At 40.4% G+C, this 19,185-nt stretch overlaps 1 protein-coding gene across 2 annotated transcripts in view; it reads left to right on the forward strand.

Annotated features, from left to right (window-relative positions):
• Positions 1-19,185, forward strand: part of SYNPR (synaptoporin) — a 1,219,710-nt gene that overhangs the window by 521,492 nt on the left and 679,033 nt on the right. For both annotated transcript variants that reach the window (XM_044077441.1, XM_044077442.1), the window contains one exon: positions 149-273. In XM_044077441.1, coding sequence (XP_043933376.1) covers positions 149-273 — 125 coding nt within the window. The remainder of the gene's footprint in view (positions 1-148; positions 274-19,185) is intronic.

The following is a 19,185-nucleotide window of genomic DNA, read 5'->3' on the forward strand; positions in this document are numbered from 1 at the left end:
TGGGAGATGGTTGTGTATAGTATGGCATGAGTTGCTTCTACTTTTTCATTTCTATGACATGACAAGTTTGAAATTTCTTACTAGTGATATAATAAAAAATCCAGTGCTTACGTGTGGCTAAAGCAAATCTACCATCTTGTTTCAACAGCTTTTTGCAATATTTGCATTTGCAACATGTGGTGGTTACTCTGGGGAACTCGAAGTCAGTGTGGATTGTGCAAACAAGACAGAAAGTGACCTCAGCATTGAAATTGAATTTACCTATCCATTCAGGTAAAGCTGAGTTTTTAATAATCTTCAATACATCTAAAAGTAAAATACAAATAAGTAAATTTATCTTATAAATAATGTAATTTGTCTTATAGCTCCAAATAATGCTTTTCCTGGATTTGGAGGAATTGTCTTATTTCCTGCAGTAAAAATTGTTACATACTATACCATACAATTTCACTAAAATATGGCTACTTGAAACTTACTTCCTGTGTTGAAAATTCAGTAAAACTGGACATTATATATCTTGAGTAGTATAATATAATCCATAGAGATTCATGTTATTAAACTTTCCCTTGTTCAAGGCACCATTAATTCAATATCATAATCTTTCTGTAGCCGGTGCACTGTACTGGCATTAAACATGTTATGCCACGTTCTCAAGTCTGTTCTATTACTTAGTTGTTGTTCTTTTGTCATTTCTTGATTTTTCAAGAACTGCTCATATTTGATTAATACTATACTAATAAAAAATTAACACAGGACACTTAAATAAGCATGAATCAGTCAGACTGATTTCATTAGCAACTTTCTTGTTTGATATGACATTTTATTGTTAATGACTGTTCTTTTTGGCAAGTTTGCATCAATTTTCTGTTCTTTAACTGATATATATATATATATTTTATGCCAAACCTACATCAATTTTCTATAATTTGCTGAATAGTTTCCATATGGAAAATCAAGCAGGATCATCTGTTTGAAGATTTTGTAGTGTGACTTTAGTCAGGTGTATTTTTGTAGTCTTAGAGCAACACATGAGCATATTTTTGGATGTATTTTTCTAATACTTAATTTTTCTGGCACTATGTTTACTATGTTTAAAGACAACTCCAAACCGTAAACAAAAGCAATAACAGTGCCGAAACCACCAGTAACGAATAAGCCAAACACTGCTTGCACCACGGTCTTGAAAAACCTGTACTATAAATTGGATGAAGTGCAGTGTACCTGTTATATCGCAGATAAATTAAGTGAGGTGCATTGATGCTTAATTATTCCTTCCAAGATGTGATTTTCAGCTACGATATACTTAAAATCCCATATCTCCACATCAGTTTAAGTTTAGTTTACTGACTGAAAAAAATGATAATCTTATATGGTGGAGAGTCTGACCAGAAAGCAGATTCAGAAGAAAGGGCAATTCATACACAGACCTTCTCTGTCTCTCATATGTCCAACTAAGGAAGTCAGAGCCTGTCTTTAAGGTCAGCAGATTTGATGATGCCACACTTTGCTCTGGGGCAGAAACATCAGAAGGTTGCTTCTTCTGCACCACTAGATGGAAGATTTAGATGTTGAAAAGTCAAATTATATCCAATATCCAATATATAAGATTATCATTTTTTCAGTCAGTAAACTAAACTTAAACTGATGTGGAGATATGGGATTTTAAGTATATCGTAGCTGAAAGTCGCATCTTGGAAGGAACAATTAAGCATCAATGCATATTTGAACACAGTGCAACTCAATTTATCTGCGATATAACAGGTACACTGCACTCCATCCAATTTATAGTATAGGTTTTTTCGAGACCGTGGTGCAAGCAGTGTTTGGCTTATTCGTTACTATGTTTAAAGCATAAAATGCTTTGTTGTTTCCACTGTACTTTTGGACTTCCTTTGTTTACACAATGTGTAAATCTAGCCATCTATCCACAACCCACTTTTTCTTATTTTTGCACATGCGCATCACTTGAACTGGCTGGCTAGCAAAATTAAATAGCTAAATGATTAGAAACACTTTAACATGAGATGTTATGTTGTCCCTATCTCACATTCATTCTTGCTGGTTGGGTTTGGCTCTGACTTGGCCATATAATAAAGCTCGAGAGCTTCTACTGCCTCAAGGCTAGCCCCTATCCCAACATGCCTAGCTGGAGTTTCCCAGGTCTCGTTTGTCGCTTGCAGTGTCAAGATTGCTGGATACTGGCTCAGGCTAAGTGTTATTTTTTTTTGACTAAATTTGCAAATTTTGTTAAATATTTTGTTAAATATTTAGTGTTAAAGAGTTTCATCAGTTAGTGTTCTTTCTAACTTTCCGTTTTTGATTGTTGTTGTGGCCATCATTTTCCTTTAGTCCTACTTTTCTTGCGAACCCATTTAACTTAGAGGGTTCTCCTTCCCCTTCAGACCCGTTTTAGTTAGAGGGCTTTCCCCTTATTCTCTTCTTTTTGTAGAAGCAGCCATTTACGTTAGAGGCTCTCCTCGGTTGGGGGAGTTCACCGTTTTAACTTAGAGGCTCTCCCCCATCACTCCTTCCTTCTAACAAAAAAAAAAAAAGTTTTGGTCTGTAGTTAAACTTTGTTTATTGGGATTTAACTTTCTGTGCTTATTCAGTGCCTTTGTTTTAGTTACTAGTATTTGTTGGTGTACGTGTGTCGAACTATATCTAAGGATTCCACTAAAGAGACAAAACCTAAGGGTTTTAAAATGTATATTGTTTAGGAGCTGTACATCTGCAGGACTCATGCTCTATATGCCATGCTTTCAGTTCTCTGGTCCTGCAGGAGAGAAAGAATAAACTGATTTTACGAGGCTTATTAAAGGGCCCCTTCGATCCTTCCACAGAGGGGACTCAGCCAACAAAAAAAGCAGGACAAATCCACCAAGCCATCATTCTCGTCGGCTCCGACATTGGAGTCATCCAAAGGAAAAGACAAATCTTCAGCATTGTCGGATTCGAGTGTCTGTTCTGACAGGACTCTCTCTCCTGCGGCTCCATCAGTAGTCTCAGAACCAGCCAGGACTCACAAGAGAACCAGGTCTCCTTCTCTGGAACCAGTGCAGTCTGTTCCACAATCACATCTCTTACAATCTGTGGCAGGCAGTCACTGGTCTTCCACCCATTCCTCCCGGTCATCCAGGATTCTTTCGGATGATGATGTGGGGAGGGTGGGATAGAGGCTTCTTAAGACACCGGCATTAGCAAAATTATTATCGCACCCAGCCCATATGGAAGTGGTGCAGACATTCCAACCAACATCATCATCAATTTCTCCTCCAACTCCCTTGAGTTCGGAGCTGGAGTGCATGGAAGTTGTTGTGGTGGAACCATCAGTTCCGATAACCTCTGGTCTCTCATTACCCTATTCTATCGAGGGATCTGGGATGATGCTTCCTCATTGGCTCCACGAGGGGAGAGGCATCGGACCCTTCTCCGACCCTACTCTCCCTCTTGGAGCTTCGGCACAGGCAAGCTCAGCTTCTACATCAGCCTCGGACCCATCGCCCTTGGTTTGGAAGAGATCTCCAGGCTCTTCAGAGCTGGAGACTCTTTCGGGCTGGGACCGTGATGCCTTTGAGGTGATGAGTGTGCTGTCCTCTGAGACCACTCCACCCTCGGCTTTATTGGCTTCTTTTCCTTCGGTGCCGGTGTATGCCTCCGAACCTCCCCTCCTCCCCAACCGTAGGGAACCCATGTTCCAGGACACCCCATTGGGTGACCCCACCTCTTCTGAAACCTCCCCAGAGCACCCCTCAGAGGAGGTCCCTTGGCAGAGGACATGTAAGAGGAAGCATTTGGACTCCCCTGCATCCCTGACATCAAACACAGACTTGGAGGACTCAGAAGGGTCCCCACGGTCCCCCTCTGAGGATGTGTCATTTTCAGACAGCCTGGAAATTCTTAGGCAGAGGGGTGGCTGGAAATCCCTTGCCCCTTCTGATGACGAGTCTTTGTACCTGGATGCATTCAGTTCCCGATCCTCCACCCCTTGGGTGTCTCCACCTTTCGACTTACTGTTGGGTGCAGTGAGTCGGAAGGGATGGAGCTCTCCAGAGACACTACAACCAGTTCCACGGAGGCCCAACAAATTTATAACTGCACCAGATGACAAACCTTTTTTATCTACGGTCATGCCTGTCTATGCTATGGTGGTGGCAGCAGCCACTAAGAAGGAATTAGCGGAAACAACTTCTGTCCATCCACCAAACAAAACATCCCGTACAATGGACAGGTATGGGAAGCATATATTTTCTTCAGCGGCCTTTACACTCAGGTCACTGAATTATTTGTCCTACTTTACACACCTTCAGAGGGATCTCCTCAAGGAGTTGGAAGATACCCTACAGGATCCTACAGCTGTGGGAGATGCGTACAAGATGGCTTCTCAGCTTGTGACCTTGACTTCTGTAGTTAACTCCTCCATGCGGCTGATTTCTTACACAGCCAATAAACCAAGTAGGGCAGCAGGCACAGGAGTTGCCTTATGGAGACACTCCTGGGTGCACCTTTGTCAGTTTGTGGAGCCCTTAGGTTCATAGGTAGGTACTAGGGTATTGGCCCTAGGGCCTATATAAGCCTAGCCAAATGGTACCCTGGCTTTCGCCACCCAAGAAAATTATGTTCCTGTGTCCCTGTCGAGCAGAGCCACAGAAGTGATCCCTGGGGTGAATTTCCTATCTTCCATCCAATCATCAAGATTTTTCATGAAGAGTGCTAATGAGGAGCTTTATTTGATATGTATAGGTAGTTTGTTCCAGAGTATGGGAAGTCTCTGGGACAGGAATCTATCCCTCCAGCATGTTCTGTTTATTGTGGTGACAAGGTTTAGGTTCCTAGAGCGTGTAGCTCAGAAAGATTGGGATTTCTTTAAATGGAGCATGTCCAACATCTCTGGGTTTGATATAGCTTTGTATGTTAGGCAGAGATCACCTCTGAGTAGGTGATATGCGACGGAGTAAAGCTGGAGTTTTTTGAGAAGGTCTGCATAGGGCATTTGTTTGAGGCCGGTAATCCTCTTTGTGAGGTATTTCTGCGGCCTTTCCAGTTGTTGTAGATGTCTTGTGAGGTACATACCAAAAGGGGTGTTGTACTCTATAATGGATCAAATGAGTGATGAGTAAAGGGGAACAATGACCTCTTTTTTCCTGGATGAGAAACCTTTTGTGATGAGGTGTGCCAAGTAGAAGGATTTCCTAACTACTGTGGCGATGTGGTTATCAAAGGAGAGACTACTGTCCACCTGTGTCCCAAGGTCTCTTATCACACTTTTGGTGTTAAGTAGACTACCGCCTATGTGGTAGTTTTTGGGTACAGAGATTTTAACAAAAGGGATGACAATGCACTTTTTGGCATTGAGCTTGAGGCCATGGCTTTGACACCAGGCATTTGTCTCAGTGAGGCCCTTTTGTAGGATGTCCACATTGTTAGGGGTTTTGATTATGGCTCCTAGTTTGCAGTCATCTGTAAACTTTGTTAGCCAAAGACCTTCTGTGTTACCCAGTACTTCAGAGAAGTAGACACCAAACAGGAGAGTACCAAGAACTGAACCCTGTGGTACTCCACTTGTCACTGGTCTGAAGTTGGATTTAGAGTCTGCTACATTCACAGTGTGGGTTCTGTCAGTGAGCCAATTGGCAACCCATCTTGTGACATAGGGATTTATACCTAGTTTAGTGAGTTTATTTATAATTCCAAAGTGGGGGATGGTGTTGAAAGCCTTGGCAAGATCTAGATAGGCTGTGTGAACCACCTTACCCTCATCTTGGGCTTTGGTGACCACTTCAAAGAAGTCTATCAGGTTTAGGAGACATGATCTGCCTTTTACAAACCTGAACTGGGTAGGGTCCAGAGTTTGGAGATTACCAATGTCATTGTTTATAAGTTCCAAGATGATACAGTCCATAGCCTTGCAGACCAGGTTAATCAGGCTAATGGGGTGGTAGTTCCTGAGGGTCCATGGTGGCTCCCCCTTTGTGGAGTGGGATAACCATTGCTGTGCACCATTCAGTGGGCACAAAGCCTGAAGTGAGGCTATGATTGAACATGGTACTTAGGTGGGGTGCCAGTTCATTCTATAGTGCATGTAGAACTCAGCCTGGGATGTTGCCATGTCCCATGGATGCTGTGTTCTTGGCTTTGGAGAGTTTGTTCTTTACCTGTGCAGCCATGATTACAGGAACTTTGCATTCTTCCAGTATAGAGATGGGCCGTTTAGGGGGTGAGAGAAGGGGTAAAGTTAGCACTGACCCTATCTGCCAGGATTTTGGCAATATCAGTTGGTTCTGTATATTTAGTGCCATTGTGCTGTAACTCAGAGCAGATCTGAGTGTTGCCATCAAGATTCTTGACATAGCTATAGAATGCTTTGTGGTTGTCTTTCGAATCAGTGGCGATTTTGTTTTTGTAACTAGTTTTGGGGGATTTAATGAGGGACCTCAGCATCTTACTGAGGCTGACCAGGGAGTTCCACCAATTATGGGATTTTACTCTTTTTTGCAACAGTTTCTTTCTTCTGTTGTAGAGTTTGTTTATGGCAGGGGACCACCAGATTGGCTTCCTTTTTTTGGAGGATAGCATCTTGGTTATGTTAGGGATTGCACAATCCATGCACTCGTGTAAATGCTTCAAGTCCTCCTTTACCAACACCCCCTTTAATGGCTCTGTTCGGGCCCCAGGTAAAAGAGACTCTTACTAGATGTTAACAGGAAGCCAAAACTCTCTCTGCCATGGGAGTACATTTCTCCACTCCTTCTAGACCTTATCCTAAAGGTCAGAAGAGCAGGAAGATGTGGTTCTGGAAATCCCAGGGAGCTTTGCCTGACACAAGTGGAGATCCCCCCCCCCGGGGCAGAGGGGGAAATAATAACGGAAGACACCGGTCTCATGGGGGGGGGGTCCACATAATCAGGGTGACAGAGATACCTTTTCTGGTAGGCCCTTCAAGCGCTCCTGAAGGGAGGCCCGACTGTCCACCTATGGAGGCAGTCAGGGGCAGATTATCCTTGAACCCAAAAGCATGGCAGACAATCACAGAAGATGCATGCGTTCTATCGATAATATCCAGGGGTTACAAAATTCCCTTCTCCCAACCACACCATACAAAAAAAACAGTCAATCCCAGATGTTCCACCCAATCTTCAGGATCAAGCAAACCTAGAAGTTCAAAGGTTGCTAGAAAAAAAAAAGAGTCATCCAGGAAGTCCCTGCAGACAATCGAGTCCAGAACTTGCTCAAGGCTCTTTTTAGTTCCAAAAAAGACAGGGGACTGGAGGCCCATTTTGGATCTCAGCAGACTGAACAAATCATTCAAGAAAACAAAGTTCCAGATGGTAACACTGCAGTCCATTCTTCCCTTTGTGGGTCAGGACAATTGGATGTGCTCTATCGATCTCCAGGGTGCGTACTACCACATAAAAATGGACAGGTGATCCAGGAGATATCTACACTTCCCGCTGGGAGCCAGTCATTACCAGTTCAGAGCTCTACCTTTTGCTCTCACCACAGCCCCCCAGGGTGTTCACCAAATGCATGGCAGTAGTTACGGCTCACCTATTGCGTCTAGGATTCCAGGTGTTTCCATATCTAGATGACTGGCTCCTTACTGCCACCACCGAGCATCAGCTAATCAAGGCAAAGGACTCCACAATTCACACTTGTTCACAACTAGGCATCACCATAAACTATGAAAAGTCTGCCTTGTTGCCTTGTCAGTATATTACATTTATAGGGGCAGATTTAGAGACAAGGGCTATGATAGCAAAGCTGCCTTTGGTGTCAAACATTCATCGTCAAGTTTCAATCCCCAAGGCAAAAAAGAGAATTCAGGCAAGATTTGTCATCAAAGTCTTGGGTTCAATGGCTGCAGCAATTACTCTGGTCCCTATGGCACGTTTCCACATGAAAATTCGGCAGTGGCTCCTTTTTGCTCAATGAGATTAAAATGGCCTAATGGTTAAGGTGTTTGCCTTACAAACACAAGGTGCAGGGTTTGAGTCTCACAAGGGATAATTGGCTAGGCTTAAAATGGCTCGCAAGGGCAGTTAGCTTAGTACTAACCTATGAACCTATGAACCAATGGTCATTCCAGGATATACCCATGTCACATCAGATTTTAATCATGGAGTTCTGCAAAAAGAATCTAGAATGGTGGCTTCACTCCCCTGTGGTGACAATAGGCAGGACATTTCTAACTCCCCAACCCATAGCCACAGTGACCACAGATGCTTCCCAGATGGGGGGAGGGGGGGCATTATCTGGGACAGACTGTTCAAGGGACTTGGCAGCAACACATGTACCACTTACACATCAATGTCTTAGAGATGAGAGCGGTGCTTCTGGCATTGCAAGCACTTCAAGACTCTCTACCTATAGGGACTATAGCAATTCAGACAGACAATATGTCAGTAGTATGGTACATCGACAAACAGGGTGGAACCAGGTCTTATCCCTTGTGTCAGGAGGCTCTACGAGTATGGCAATGGGCGATGTCTTCCCAACGTTTTCTGATCACAACACACATTCTGGGGAAATCCAACATGATAAACAGGAAATTGCAGACTTGATTTTTCACAAATGGGGCCAGCATGCTGCAATCTTTTTGCCACCCCCCTCAACAACAAATGCAGCAGCTACTTTTCCCTAGTCCCACCACCGGGACAGTCACCCAGGAACGCACTTGTTCACAATTGGCCCCCGGGACTGTTTTATGCTTTTCCACCATTCCCCCTTATCCCCAAGGTTCTTCAGAAAGCAAAGTTGCTGGGTTGCAAGATACTTCTCATTGCCCCTTACTGGCCTCATCAGATATGGTTCCTATTCCTTTGGTCTCATCTGCAGGGGGAGCCATGGATCCTGGGCCCAGTTCCAGATTTCCTGATGCATCAGTTGGGTGAGCTAGACCCTTCCATCCAAACTCTCAAGCTGACAGCTTGGTTTCTCCACTTCCTGTCTTAGCCAGGCTTCCTGATATTTCCCCGGCAGTTCAACACATTTTGATTTCCTCCCACAAACCCACTATCAGGAAACCTTATGCTAGTAAATGGAAGAGGTTCTCTTGTTGGGCAAACAAGAATGAGATTGATCCCTTTACTGCACCCATTTCAAAGATTCTCGAATTTCTTGCTGAAGCTTTTGAGTGAGGAGCAGCTGCAGCTACTTTTTGGGTTTAGCTGGCTGCCATTTCTAATTTTCATGTGGGAGAAATGGGCTCTAACGTTATGTCCCATTGGGTCTGCAAAGCATTCCTAAGAGGCACTATCCTCTTAAGACCTCCAATAAGAGAACCTCCTCCCCCCCGGGACCTAAATTTAGTTTTAGTGGCTCTGATTCTTCCCCCTTTGAGCCAGCTGCTACTTGTCCTCTAAAATTTTTGACATGGAAGACCTTTTTCTTGACTGCTATTACCTCAGCTAGGAGGGTTTCAGAATTACAGACCTTATCAGTTCATCCTCTGTACTTGATTTTCCACAAAGATAGAGTTTCTCGTAGAACCAATCCCTCCTTCCTACCAAAGGTGTGTTCAGAGTACAATTTGAATCAATCCATAGGGCTCCCTGTATGCTTCTCCAATCATGGCAACAAAGCAGAGTATAAGCTCCATCAACTGGACGTTCATAGACAGTTACATTTTTATTTACACACAACCAAGGACATCAGAAAATCTGACCAATTGTTTATTTCCTTTGCAGAGAATAGAAAAGGTTATTCAGTCTCAAAAGTGACCTTATCTAAGTGGCTTTCAGACACCATCACCTACGTCTAGAATTTGTGCAACAAAAAACTTCCAGGAAAAGTTAGAGGACAGTCAGCTAGGGCCTTGGCTACCTCTACTGCCTTTCAAGCCAAGCTGCCTTTAGATTTGATCTGTGCGGCAGCTAAATGGGCTAATCCTCATATCATTTTCACTCATTGCAAAGTAGATGTGGCCTCCCGGAACAAGGCATCCTTTGGCTCCACTGTTATTATTTTACAATAGTAGTTACTTCGGGATTTTACATTTCTGTTTCCTTTAAGTTTTTCATTTTTAATAAAATAGTAAATTGGTTTATTGTCTCAGTTATTCATTAAAAAAATATGAAACACAGCCATATCTACTTGCTTGCATTTTGCAGGAAAAGGTAAATAGATTCTGTCTAGTGTAGTGCAGTGTATACCTGTGTTTAAAATGACCAATGGACAGAAGCCTTTGTGATGCCCCCACTCTGGGCCAGTAATCAAGGAGCCTGAATCCTTATCAGTGACACTGGAGAGGGATGTTCACTTGGAACAAAAATGTATGCACTATGTATTTCCAGATGCAGCTCTCTGCCTCAAGCACAATTTCCTTTAAGAGCACACAGGGAACACAGTCAATCCAAGGGCTGGGTCCTGTCTCTCCAGATCCGCAGTAAGACTTACCATTGGCACAGCTGTAGGGTTGGGTTTTCAGCCAAGTCCTCCAGTACCCACTCTGTGAAACCAGTGCATCATATCCCTGCTCAAAGGAGCTGAGGCACACACACACACACACACACACACACACACACTGACAGAGATTTACTAGGTATGCCTCCTTCTGCCCAGACTATAAGGTAGTTTCATCACTACCAGACACTCCAAAGCCTACTACTCTAAGGCTGTTGCAAGGGTACCCAGTTATACTGAGTGAAATTAATATTAATACAAATGATAGTTTGACCAACAGCAAGGCTTTCAGGAGCAGCCAGAGCTTCCAGCAAATATATATGTAAGTACTTTCAGAGACTAAAATATTCTCTAAAAGATCAGCCACAATGAAAAATGTCAATATATTTAATAATAAATAAGAAAAGAACATGAAAATGCCTAAATATCTGCGTAAAATAAACAGTTTCACACGCAGGAATTATTAAAAATAACACAGGTGGACAGGTTCATACAGTTACAGAAAAGCAATACTTAACTAGTTATCTCACTATATTTTCCTGACAGATCTAAAGAATCATTATTCCCTGGTTACTTAATAGAGTAAGGCAAGATGAAGTAGGTGAGATATCCTTCTTTGTCAGGTTACAAAAACAGAGTGCAATGAGAATTCACTCTCACCTGGTATTAAAATATAACTTTTAGTGATGGATTACAGAATGACATCACATACATCTGGTCATCTGACTTCTGGTTCCCATGCCCCCCCCCCCCCGGCTTGGCTAGAAGCTGTCAGAATTTAGCACATATTTGTCAATAATACACACAGAGCCTTGCTAAGATCTGCTGCAGCTCTTGGAAGTCATAAAACAATTTCAAACCTCCACCCTTCCAGAGTAGCAACTAGTTCACCCCAAAGACAATGTAGGAAGCTTCCTAGTACAGACATTTTGTCTCTGGCTGCATTATGAACTGTAAGATACAATCTTTATGGGCTAATCCAGGTAATCCAGGTAATTTCATTTCAAACAGTTACAATACAGTACAGTTCTATACATGTATATTTCTTTTCTGTCCAGCAGGACACACTGTTGATACATTTTTAACCCAAGCAAATTTACAAATACATTTTTTCAACACAAACATTTGTACAAATCAGTTTGATATACAAATGACATATTAATTACAAAACTCCAGCTAGCTGTACTGGCATATATTACACATCCACTGCCCTACTTCTCCTGGCATAGCTGGCAATACCCCACATCATCACAGCCTGTTTGGTCACTTCAGTGCTTATCTAATGTGTATTTAAGTTTAATTTCTTGTTCCTATTATTTACTACAGGTAAAGCTTGTGAAATATTTTATATACTAAGATTTTGAGTTTTCACAAGTAAATTTTATACACTGAAATTACAAGTAATGAAACTGTGAGTGACCAAAATTGTATTAGTAAAATCATGTCACGTAATCAGAGGTCTGTTTTTGAATGAGTATTAGCTTGCTCTCTGGCTCAATTCACTTTTTTTGCAAGTATTTTTTAGTATTGTAATCATGTTTTGCTAAACATTATACCACATATCTATATTGTTGCTTTAAGTATGTTATGTATTCCCTGCTTGTTAAAAAATAAACTAATTCACAAAATTAATTTTGCAACTTTAATTGGCAATGATACAATGGGCATCAGTGCTGCCATAGAGTCCTTGGTTGTGCACCTTGGTTACTGGCTGTGGTGTTGTCTGTGTGAAGACTGCATATTCTGCCTATGACCACAGTTTTTGTCAAGTCACCTGGTTTCCCTACACATCCCAAAATCATGATGTAGGTGGATTGGCAATCCTCCAAATTACCCTGTGTGTGTGTGTGTGTGTGTGTGTGTGTGTGTGTGTGTGTGTGTGTGTGTGTGTGAATCCTGCAATGGGTTGGTGCCTCATTCAGGATTAGTATACTACCTTACACCCTCCAAGTGCCAAGATATTTTCCAGTTTACCAAAGACATTGTTGTTTCAGTTGGTTATCAGAGAACAGATGAGTGAGTGAACTTGTTTTTCTGTGTTTTTTTTTTCAGTAGTATGTATTTTACTGGTTCTAAAAGCATTCCTTCTAAGGCATGACAAACTATCCATGCATCATTGGGGCATTCATTACCTGTAATAAATTTCTGTTGTCTTCCCTATGGGTCTCCTTCTCGGACCTTAGAAGAACTTCAGTCCTCAATTACCACTCAACAGTGCCAACAAGCAGTCAGCATCCTTTTCATTAATCACCCAGGTTTTCAAACTAAATAGACTTCAACATAAACACAAGTTCAGTATTGTGAAAGCCTTGCTTTACATGGGTAAACCAACTGCTAAATTTAATACATGCAGTTGTAATTGCAGTTAGTGAGAAAAGAAAAGCTGTAGCCCTATTAAGTATGCCGTCATAAGCCCATGTCTAACACTGTCTATTTGTTACTCTGTGATATGCCCACCACTGACAACTTTCATACACCTTATTCTTTTATAATTGTATGCACGATGACAAAAAGCCCTGGCATCCCTGTTTATACACCAAGTGCATGATCAGATAACATTGAAATTCCTCAGTTAAAATTTCAAAATCATGTTACAAGTCTCCTGACCTAGACCAGATGAACATTTCTAGCATTTTACTCATTTAGAAGGGCAGTTGAATTAGAATCTATAGTCGGGGCAACTTTCAATATACTGTAAAGCCAGGCATCATCCCACATTGTTTGTTTGAGAAAAACTCCTCCTTGCAATATTGGGAAACTGCACTTATCTCAACAACTTTACATATCACTAAATCACTAATTTATGCTTCCCTGCAAATCATATTAAGAGGATATGACTCTCCTGTTGCAACAGAGGGAAGCCATGTTCTCAAGTAATTAGCTGGCACTGCTTATCAATTGTAATGCAAGTCTAGCTTCCAGTATACCTCTTACTCTCCATCTGAGGCTAAGTGAATGCCACACCTAACTATATGCAATGTGGGAAATTGTCACATTTTTGCCTTATGTACCACCCCTGCAGTGCCACTCAGTAAATGTTTCACAATACTGAATACTATACATTTCTTTCACTTATCACTTCCCATTCTGAACAATAAGTAACCTTTGGGCAACTGCAACACCTACAAAAAATAGATAGGTATATCATCTTATATTAATTCCATGACACCCAACCCTATTTACATTTGGTAACCGTTGCAGAGTGTTTATGCATCTAGAAAGCAACAAGTTATACATTCATGCAAAACAACATATAATGAGTCATAATCATAAATAATAAGTGTTTAAAAGACTGACAGTATTCTCTGTCAGTGAAGTAATGCCACAATAATTTAACTTTTATCCATACAAAATACCACAAATTTTATGGAGTTCCTAGAAAATAAAGATCGATTATATATCCTTGCGTCACATGCAAATCACTCAACAAATAAGACTTCATCACTGCACTAAAGTGTGACTTTAAAATGTACCCCTATTAATATTCTGGGCAATTATTCACCTTTATGTCAGTAAAGTCCCATTGTCTAACAACATGAAATTAGTATCATTTCCCTAAACTCCTGCATGAAGTCTCTGCAGAATCAGACACATACAGTTCTAAGTTTTTTAGGCATTGAACACACTGACTACATATCTGGATGCAAAAGTGGTTTTGTAAAAGGTTCTTTTTTTAGCTTATACTACAGACTTTACCTGGTTTCCAAAGCAGAGTTATCATATTTTGTTTCACGCACCAAGACTCAAATAATACAAAATTATAACACCACCCAGTGCTCTCACCTGGCTCCAGACAAGAAACCATCATGCATCTATTTAATAAACCTGAAACCAGACATTACACTTGCAGACTAAAGAAATGCCAATTCACCACCCATGTCTTATAATGTCAGAATATAATTCCTGTAATTATAGCATATCAGCGACTTCATTACCACTAGTTCTTACTTTATCTATAATTGCATTCAATTTACCAATAAATGTCAGTCAGCATTCTTTCTATTGAAACCTCAAAAAAAATCAGATACAGTCTGGCTTTTTTCAAAACCGGCTGTCTCCACTGGAACTGTTCAACATGTAGTTAGCTGACATTCCCAGAGTTTCTGCAATCCTGAATCCAAAGGTTTTTGCTCTTACCAGCTTTCAGCATGATTAAAGAGTGAGCTGGCATGCCATCTTATGGTTAATTAACTACAACTTTTTATAGGAGTGGCAACAGAAGAAGCCCTTTATCTTGAAACATCTAGAGCTCTCCCTTTACTCTTTTTATTTTAGCATAGTGTTTTGGACAGTCCATGAATACTAGAGAAAGCCAATAACATTTCATTACTTGGATTCAGATCTGGCAAGTAGTGCTTTACAGGGCATCTGCAACACTCCTCATAAGTGATGAAGTCTGCCAGTAGAACTTCAGTGTCAGTAGGTGCTATCCTTCAAACACTGCACCCACAGTCTTCAAGAAGGCTGAACACTTAGCTGTTGCATGTGAAGGATCATCCATAGCATCATCTTAAACATGAGATTGGTTATAAACATAGTTGGTACCAGAGCACCTTACATGAAAGGTTACTGTTCAGTTTTACAGTCATTTCACCAGATCTGAAGCTAGATCTTTCTACTTACTACCAGGCAACAATATTGCCACCCTAGAGCCCATTTTACATTGGACTTCCACCACCCTCCCTCAGGAGATACTTATCCTGGGGGACTTTAGCTTTGATTGGGCCTCTATCACAGCACCCCCCCCCCGAAGTACCACTTAACCTATTTAACTTCACACAGCTTATCCAAACCCCGACCCGTATAGACAAATCCACCAAAAAGGAATCCATATTAGACTGGATCCTAACCAACAAGCCTTCATCTGCCAATAGATCTGGTATGTTACCCAACTCCCTTAGTGATCACCTACCCACAGTCATACTAAAGCAGCACACAAAACCCATAAAACCCCCCATCCTACTTTCTATCCATAATTCCAAAAATTTCTTACCAGACCAATTCATCAACACCTTAAAAAAATAAATCGGTCGCCTCTTAAAACTCTACCATTAGATGAAGCCGTAGAGTACTTTAATACAACTTTCTTAGATATCCTTAATCTTAATGGCTCCACAATGTATAATTTGTACTAAAACCAACCCACCCACCCACCCCCAGATCTCAAAGGACACAAAATCCCTACTTAAACAATGAGAAGTACATAATGACAAAAATGTTATTATATCCAGCTACAAAAATCTCACTACAACAATCCACAACAATTCTGGTCTGCAATCAACCACATTCTCCAACCAAGCAAAATCACCCCCTCCCCAACCCGAACATTGAAGGTGATAACAATGATATTGCCACCTAGTTTAATGACTATTTCACCTCCTCCATCCAAAAGTTATTCAACAGTTTCCCCACTACTACTACTACTACAAATACCCTGAAAATACAAAACTGTCACTATAAGACCAACTCCCAATTCTCTATTAAACCAGTTCCAACTGACCTAATTCATAAACATCTTGCCAAATTGAAATCCACTACTCTTGCTGCTGATAAACTCCCTGCTGATTACCTCATGATTGCCACCTCTGCCATTGCCTTCCCTATTTCCATACTCATCAATAGATCCATAGCTGAATACACTGTCCCCTCTCTCTAGAAAATTTCTTACGTCGTCCCCCTACACAAAGGTGGTTCCTTGACATAACTTAGTAATTATCACCCCATAGTTATACTATCTCCCTTATCAAAAATCTTAGAAAAATGTGTAAACACCCAACTACTGAATCATCTTCTTCAGTATAGCCTACTAGCAATTCCCAACATGTATTTTGGCCGAACCATAGTGCCACCTCTGCCATTATATCCTTTACTGACCACGTCAACCAACAAAGAAATCTCAGTAACTTAGTGTCTGTTGTCTTCCTAAACCTGTCAGAGGTATTTGACAATGTATCCCACTGCAAATTACTATTGACTCTCTCTGAGCTCAGTCTGGATAACTCCTCTCTACTGTGGTTTAAGAATTATCTAACCCTCCGGCAACAAGCTGTTAAATGGCATAACGCTCTCTCCCCTCTCCTCCAAGTGGAACAAGGTGTTCCGCAAGGATCCATTCTTGGTCCCTTACTATTTTCCATCTTTACCAATAACCTCCCCTCGGCTAGCCAACAAACTAATATAGTACAGTATGCTGATGACACCAACCTTATTTGCTCAGCCCCCTCTTTATAATTACTCTAAGATAGAACCCAGGAAGCCTTCACTACTATAGAAAAATGACTAAATTCCTCTCAACTCATACTAAACCCATCTAAGACCCAACTCATGATCTTCCACCCATCCAAAACTTTCACCACTACCTCGCCATGCTCAGTAACATCCTCCAATAATGCCCTTATCACACCAGTAACTTAAGCCAAGCTACTAGGTGTAACTATTGACCAAAACCTAAAATTCAGCTAACATATAGCACTAACAGTTGCCAAAGTTCATAAAAAAATAGGTTCACTCTATCATTGCAAGAGCTTCCTCACACAGGAATTCCGAATCACTATCTCTCGTACCCATCTACTCTCCACCTTACTATACACTTCCCTAGTTCTAACTAACCTAAACAAATCTGACCTTCTGAAACTATCTACCTGCTACAATAAAATCTCAAAATTTGCAACCAGTGCTAAGTTTCATTCATAGATGTGTACTAGGCTAATGGTCCTGGAGTCTTTACAGGCCTGGCCCATAAAAGTGCCCTGGCATTGTGCCGCCCGACATTAGTTCTTGTGCCTCTATCAAATAGAGCCACTGGAGTGATCCCTGTGGTGAACTTTGTATTTCCCATCCACTCATCAAGATTTCTCTTGAAGAGGGCCAGTGAGTTGCTCTGCTTGACATGTATGGGAAGTCTATTCCAGAGCATGGGCAGTCTCTATGTTATGAACCTGTCCCTCCAGCATGTTCTGTTAATTGTGGCAATGATGTTGAGGTCTATGGAACATGTGGTGCAGAGGGATTGGGATTTCTTTAGATCTAGTGTTTCTTACAGAGCTGGGTCAGACATGGCTGTGTAAGTCAAGCAGAGATTGCCTCTTAGTAGACGATATGAGACAGAGAATATCTGGAGTTTTTTGAGTCTGTCCATGTAGGGCATGTGTTTAAGGCCTAGGATCCTCTTCGTGAGGTACTTTTAAGGCCTTTCTGCAGTTGCATGTGTCTAGTGAGGTACATGCCAAATGGGGCATTATACTCGATGATTGGCTTAATGAGAGAAGAGTAGAGAGAGATGGTGACCTCTTTCTTCCTGGAAGAAAAACCCTTGGTAATGAGATGTGCCACATAGGACTTTCTTTTTTTTTTTTCAAAACAAGTTTATTGTTTTAACATATAAGAGAAATATCATAACAATTTTATACAAATAATTAAAAATAGGTATTATTATAATATTCAACAAAACAACTAAAGTATTTACAAAGACATCCACTACAATCAGATCAATTAATTAAACTAAAATACTGTGCTATTGAAATTAGAATTTTTTTAACAAATTTTGTAAATTATCCCATCTCATTCTAATTGTGCTTATTTCCATATGACACATTATATTCATAACATTTTTAAATTCATTGAACGAAGGAGGTGTATCTGAAATCCAATTTCTAGTTATTATTTTCCTAGCCACTGCTAGGATAGACCATAACAAGGGAAGCTTAATCTTTTTAACACATTGAGGTGCAGGTGTGTTGAATAATATAAGAGACTTAGAAATAATGAAATTATCTGTAAAAAGAGCCTGCAAAAATTCATTAATTGACTTCCAGTATTCTTTCAACTTCATACAGTCATAAAACATATGAGCCCAGTCAGCATTAATTTCTACATTACATCTCTTACATAGATTATCTTTATTATTAATTTTATTCATCATCAAAGGTGTATAAAAGATCTATGTAAAATTTCCATGTATAAAGTCTCCAGACAATGGAAGATGTAGTTCTATAAGCAGATTCCAATATATATTGTTTATCTTGTTGAGTTGGTGGGTCCCCATTAATAGAGGTGAAATAATTCCAGTATGAATCTACATTGTAAAAAGTTTCTTGTCTGATAATTTTATGTATATATGAAAGTTTACCTTTATCAGAAACTTTATGCTGTAAATTTATTATCAAGTAATCAATCAGTTTTGGAATAGATTCTTTAACTGTTATAGACATTAGATCTATTCTATCAATGACATGTTGTCTAAAGATCTGAACCTCTAACCAGCAAGTTTCTCTTAGATCAAATTCTTGTTTTAAGAAATCTAGATTTTTAACTTTATTATCAGATATCAGCTGATACCAGTACTTTAGATTATTATCTATAGCTAAATGAGCTCCTTCAGAAGTAGATGACATAAGCATACCCTGAGTATAAATTATAGGGAATACAATAAAATTCCATTCCCTATACTTAGGGTGCATGAATATAAAGTTACGATAACTAATAATAATATTTAATGGGTAACAGACCATATGTTTAGGTGTAATAGGTGAAGTACAAAATTCCTTTAGCAACCACAACATGGAGTTATTTATAATCATATTTTTATGTGTTAAGGAGATTTTCATGAAGTGCATACTAATTAGCTCCCAATAATCTTTCCATTTTGCGACATATGACCGATTTATTAATAAAGTAATAACTTTTATAATAGAAGAGATAATATATAAATTAAAGTCTGGAAAAGAAATACCCCCTTGAGACCAGCTATTAGTATGTTTCTTTAATGCAATCCTAGGTCTATTAGGT

The sequence above is a fragment of the Protopterus annectens genome, chromosome 7.part0, assembly GCF_019279795.1.
Source record: "Protopterus annectens isolate FY-2018-M chromosome 7.part0, PAN1.0, whole genome shotgun sequence".
Classification (NCBI taxonomy): Eukaryota; Metazoa; Chordata; order Ceratodontiformes; family Protopteridae; genus Protopterus; species Protopterus annectens.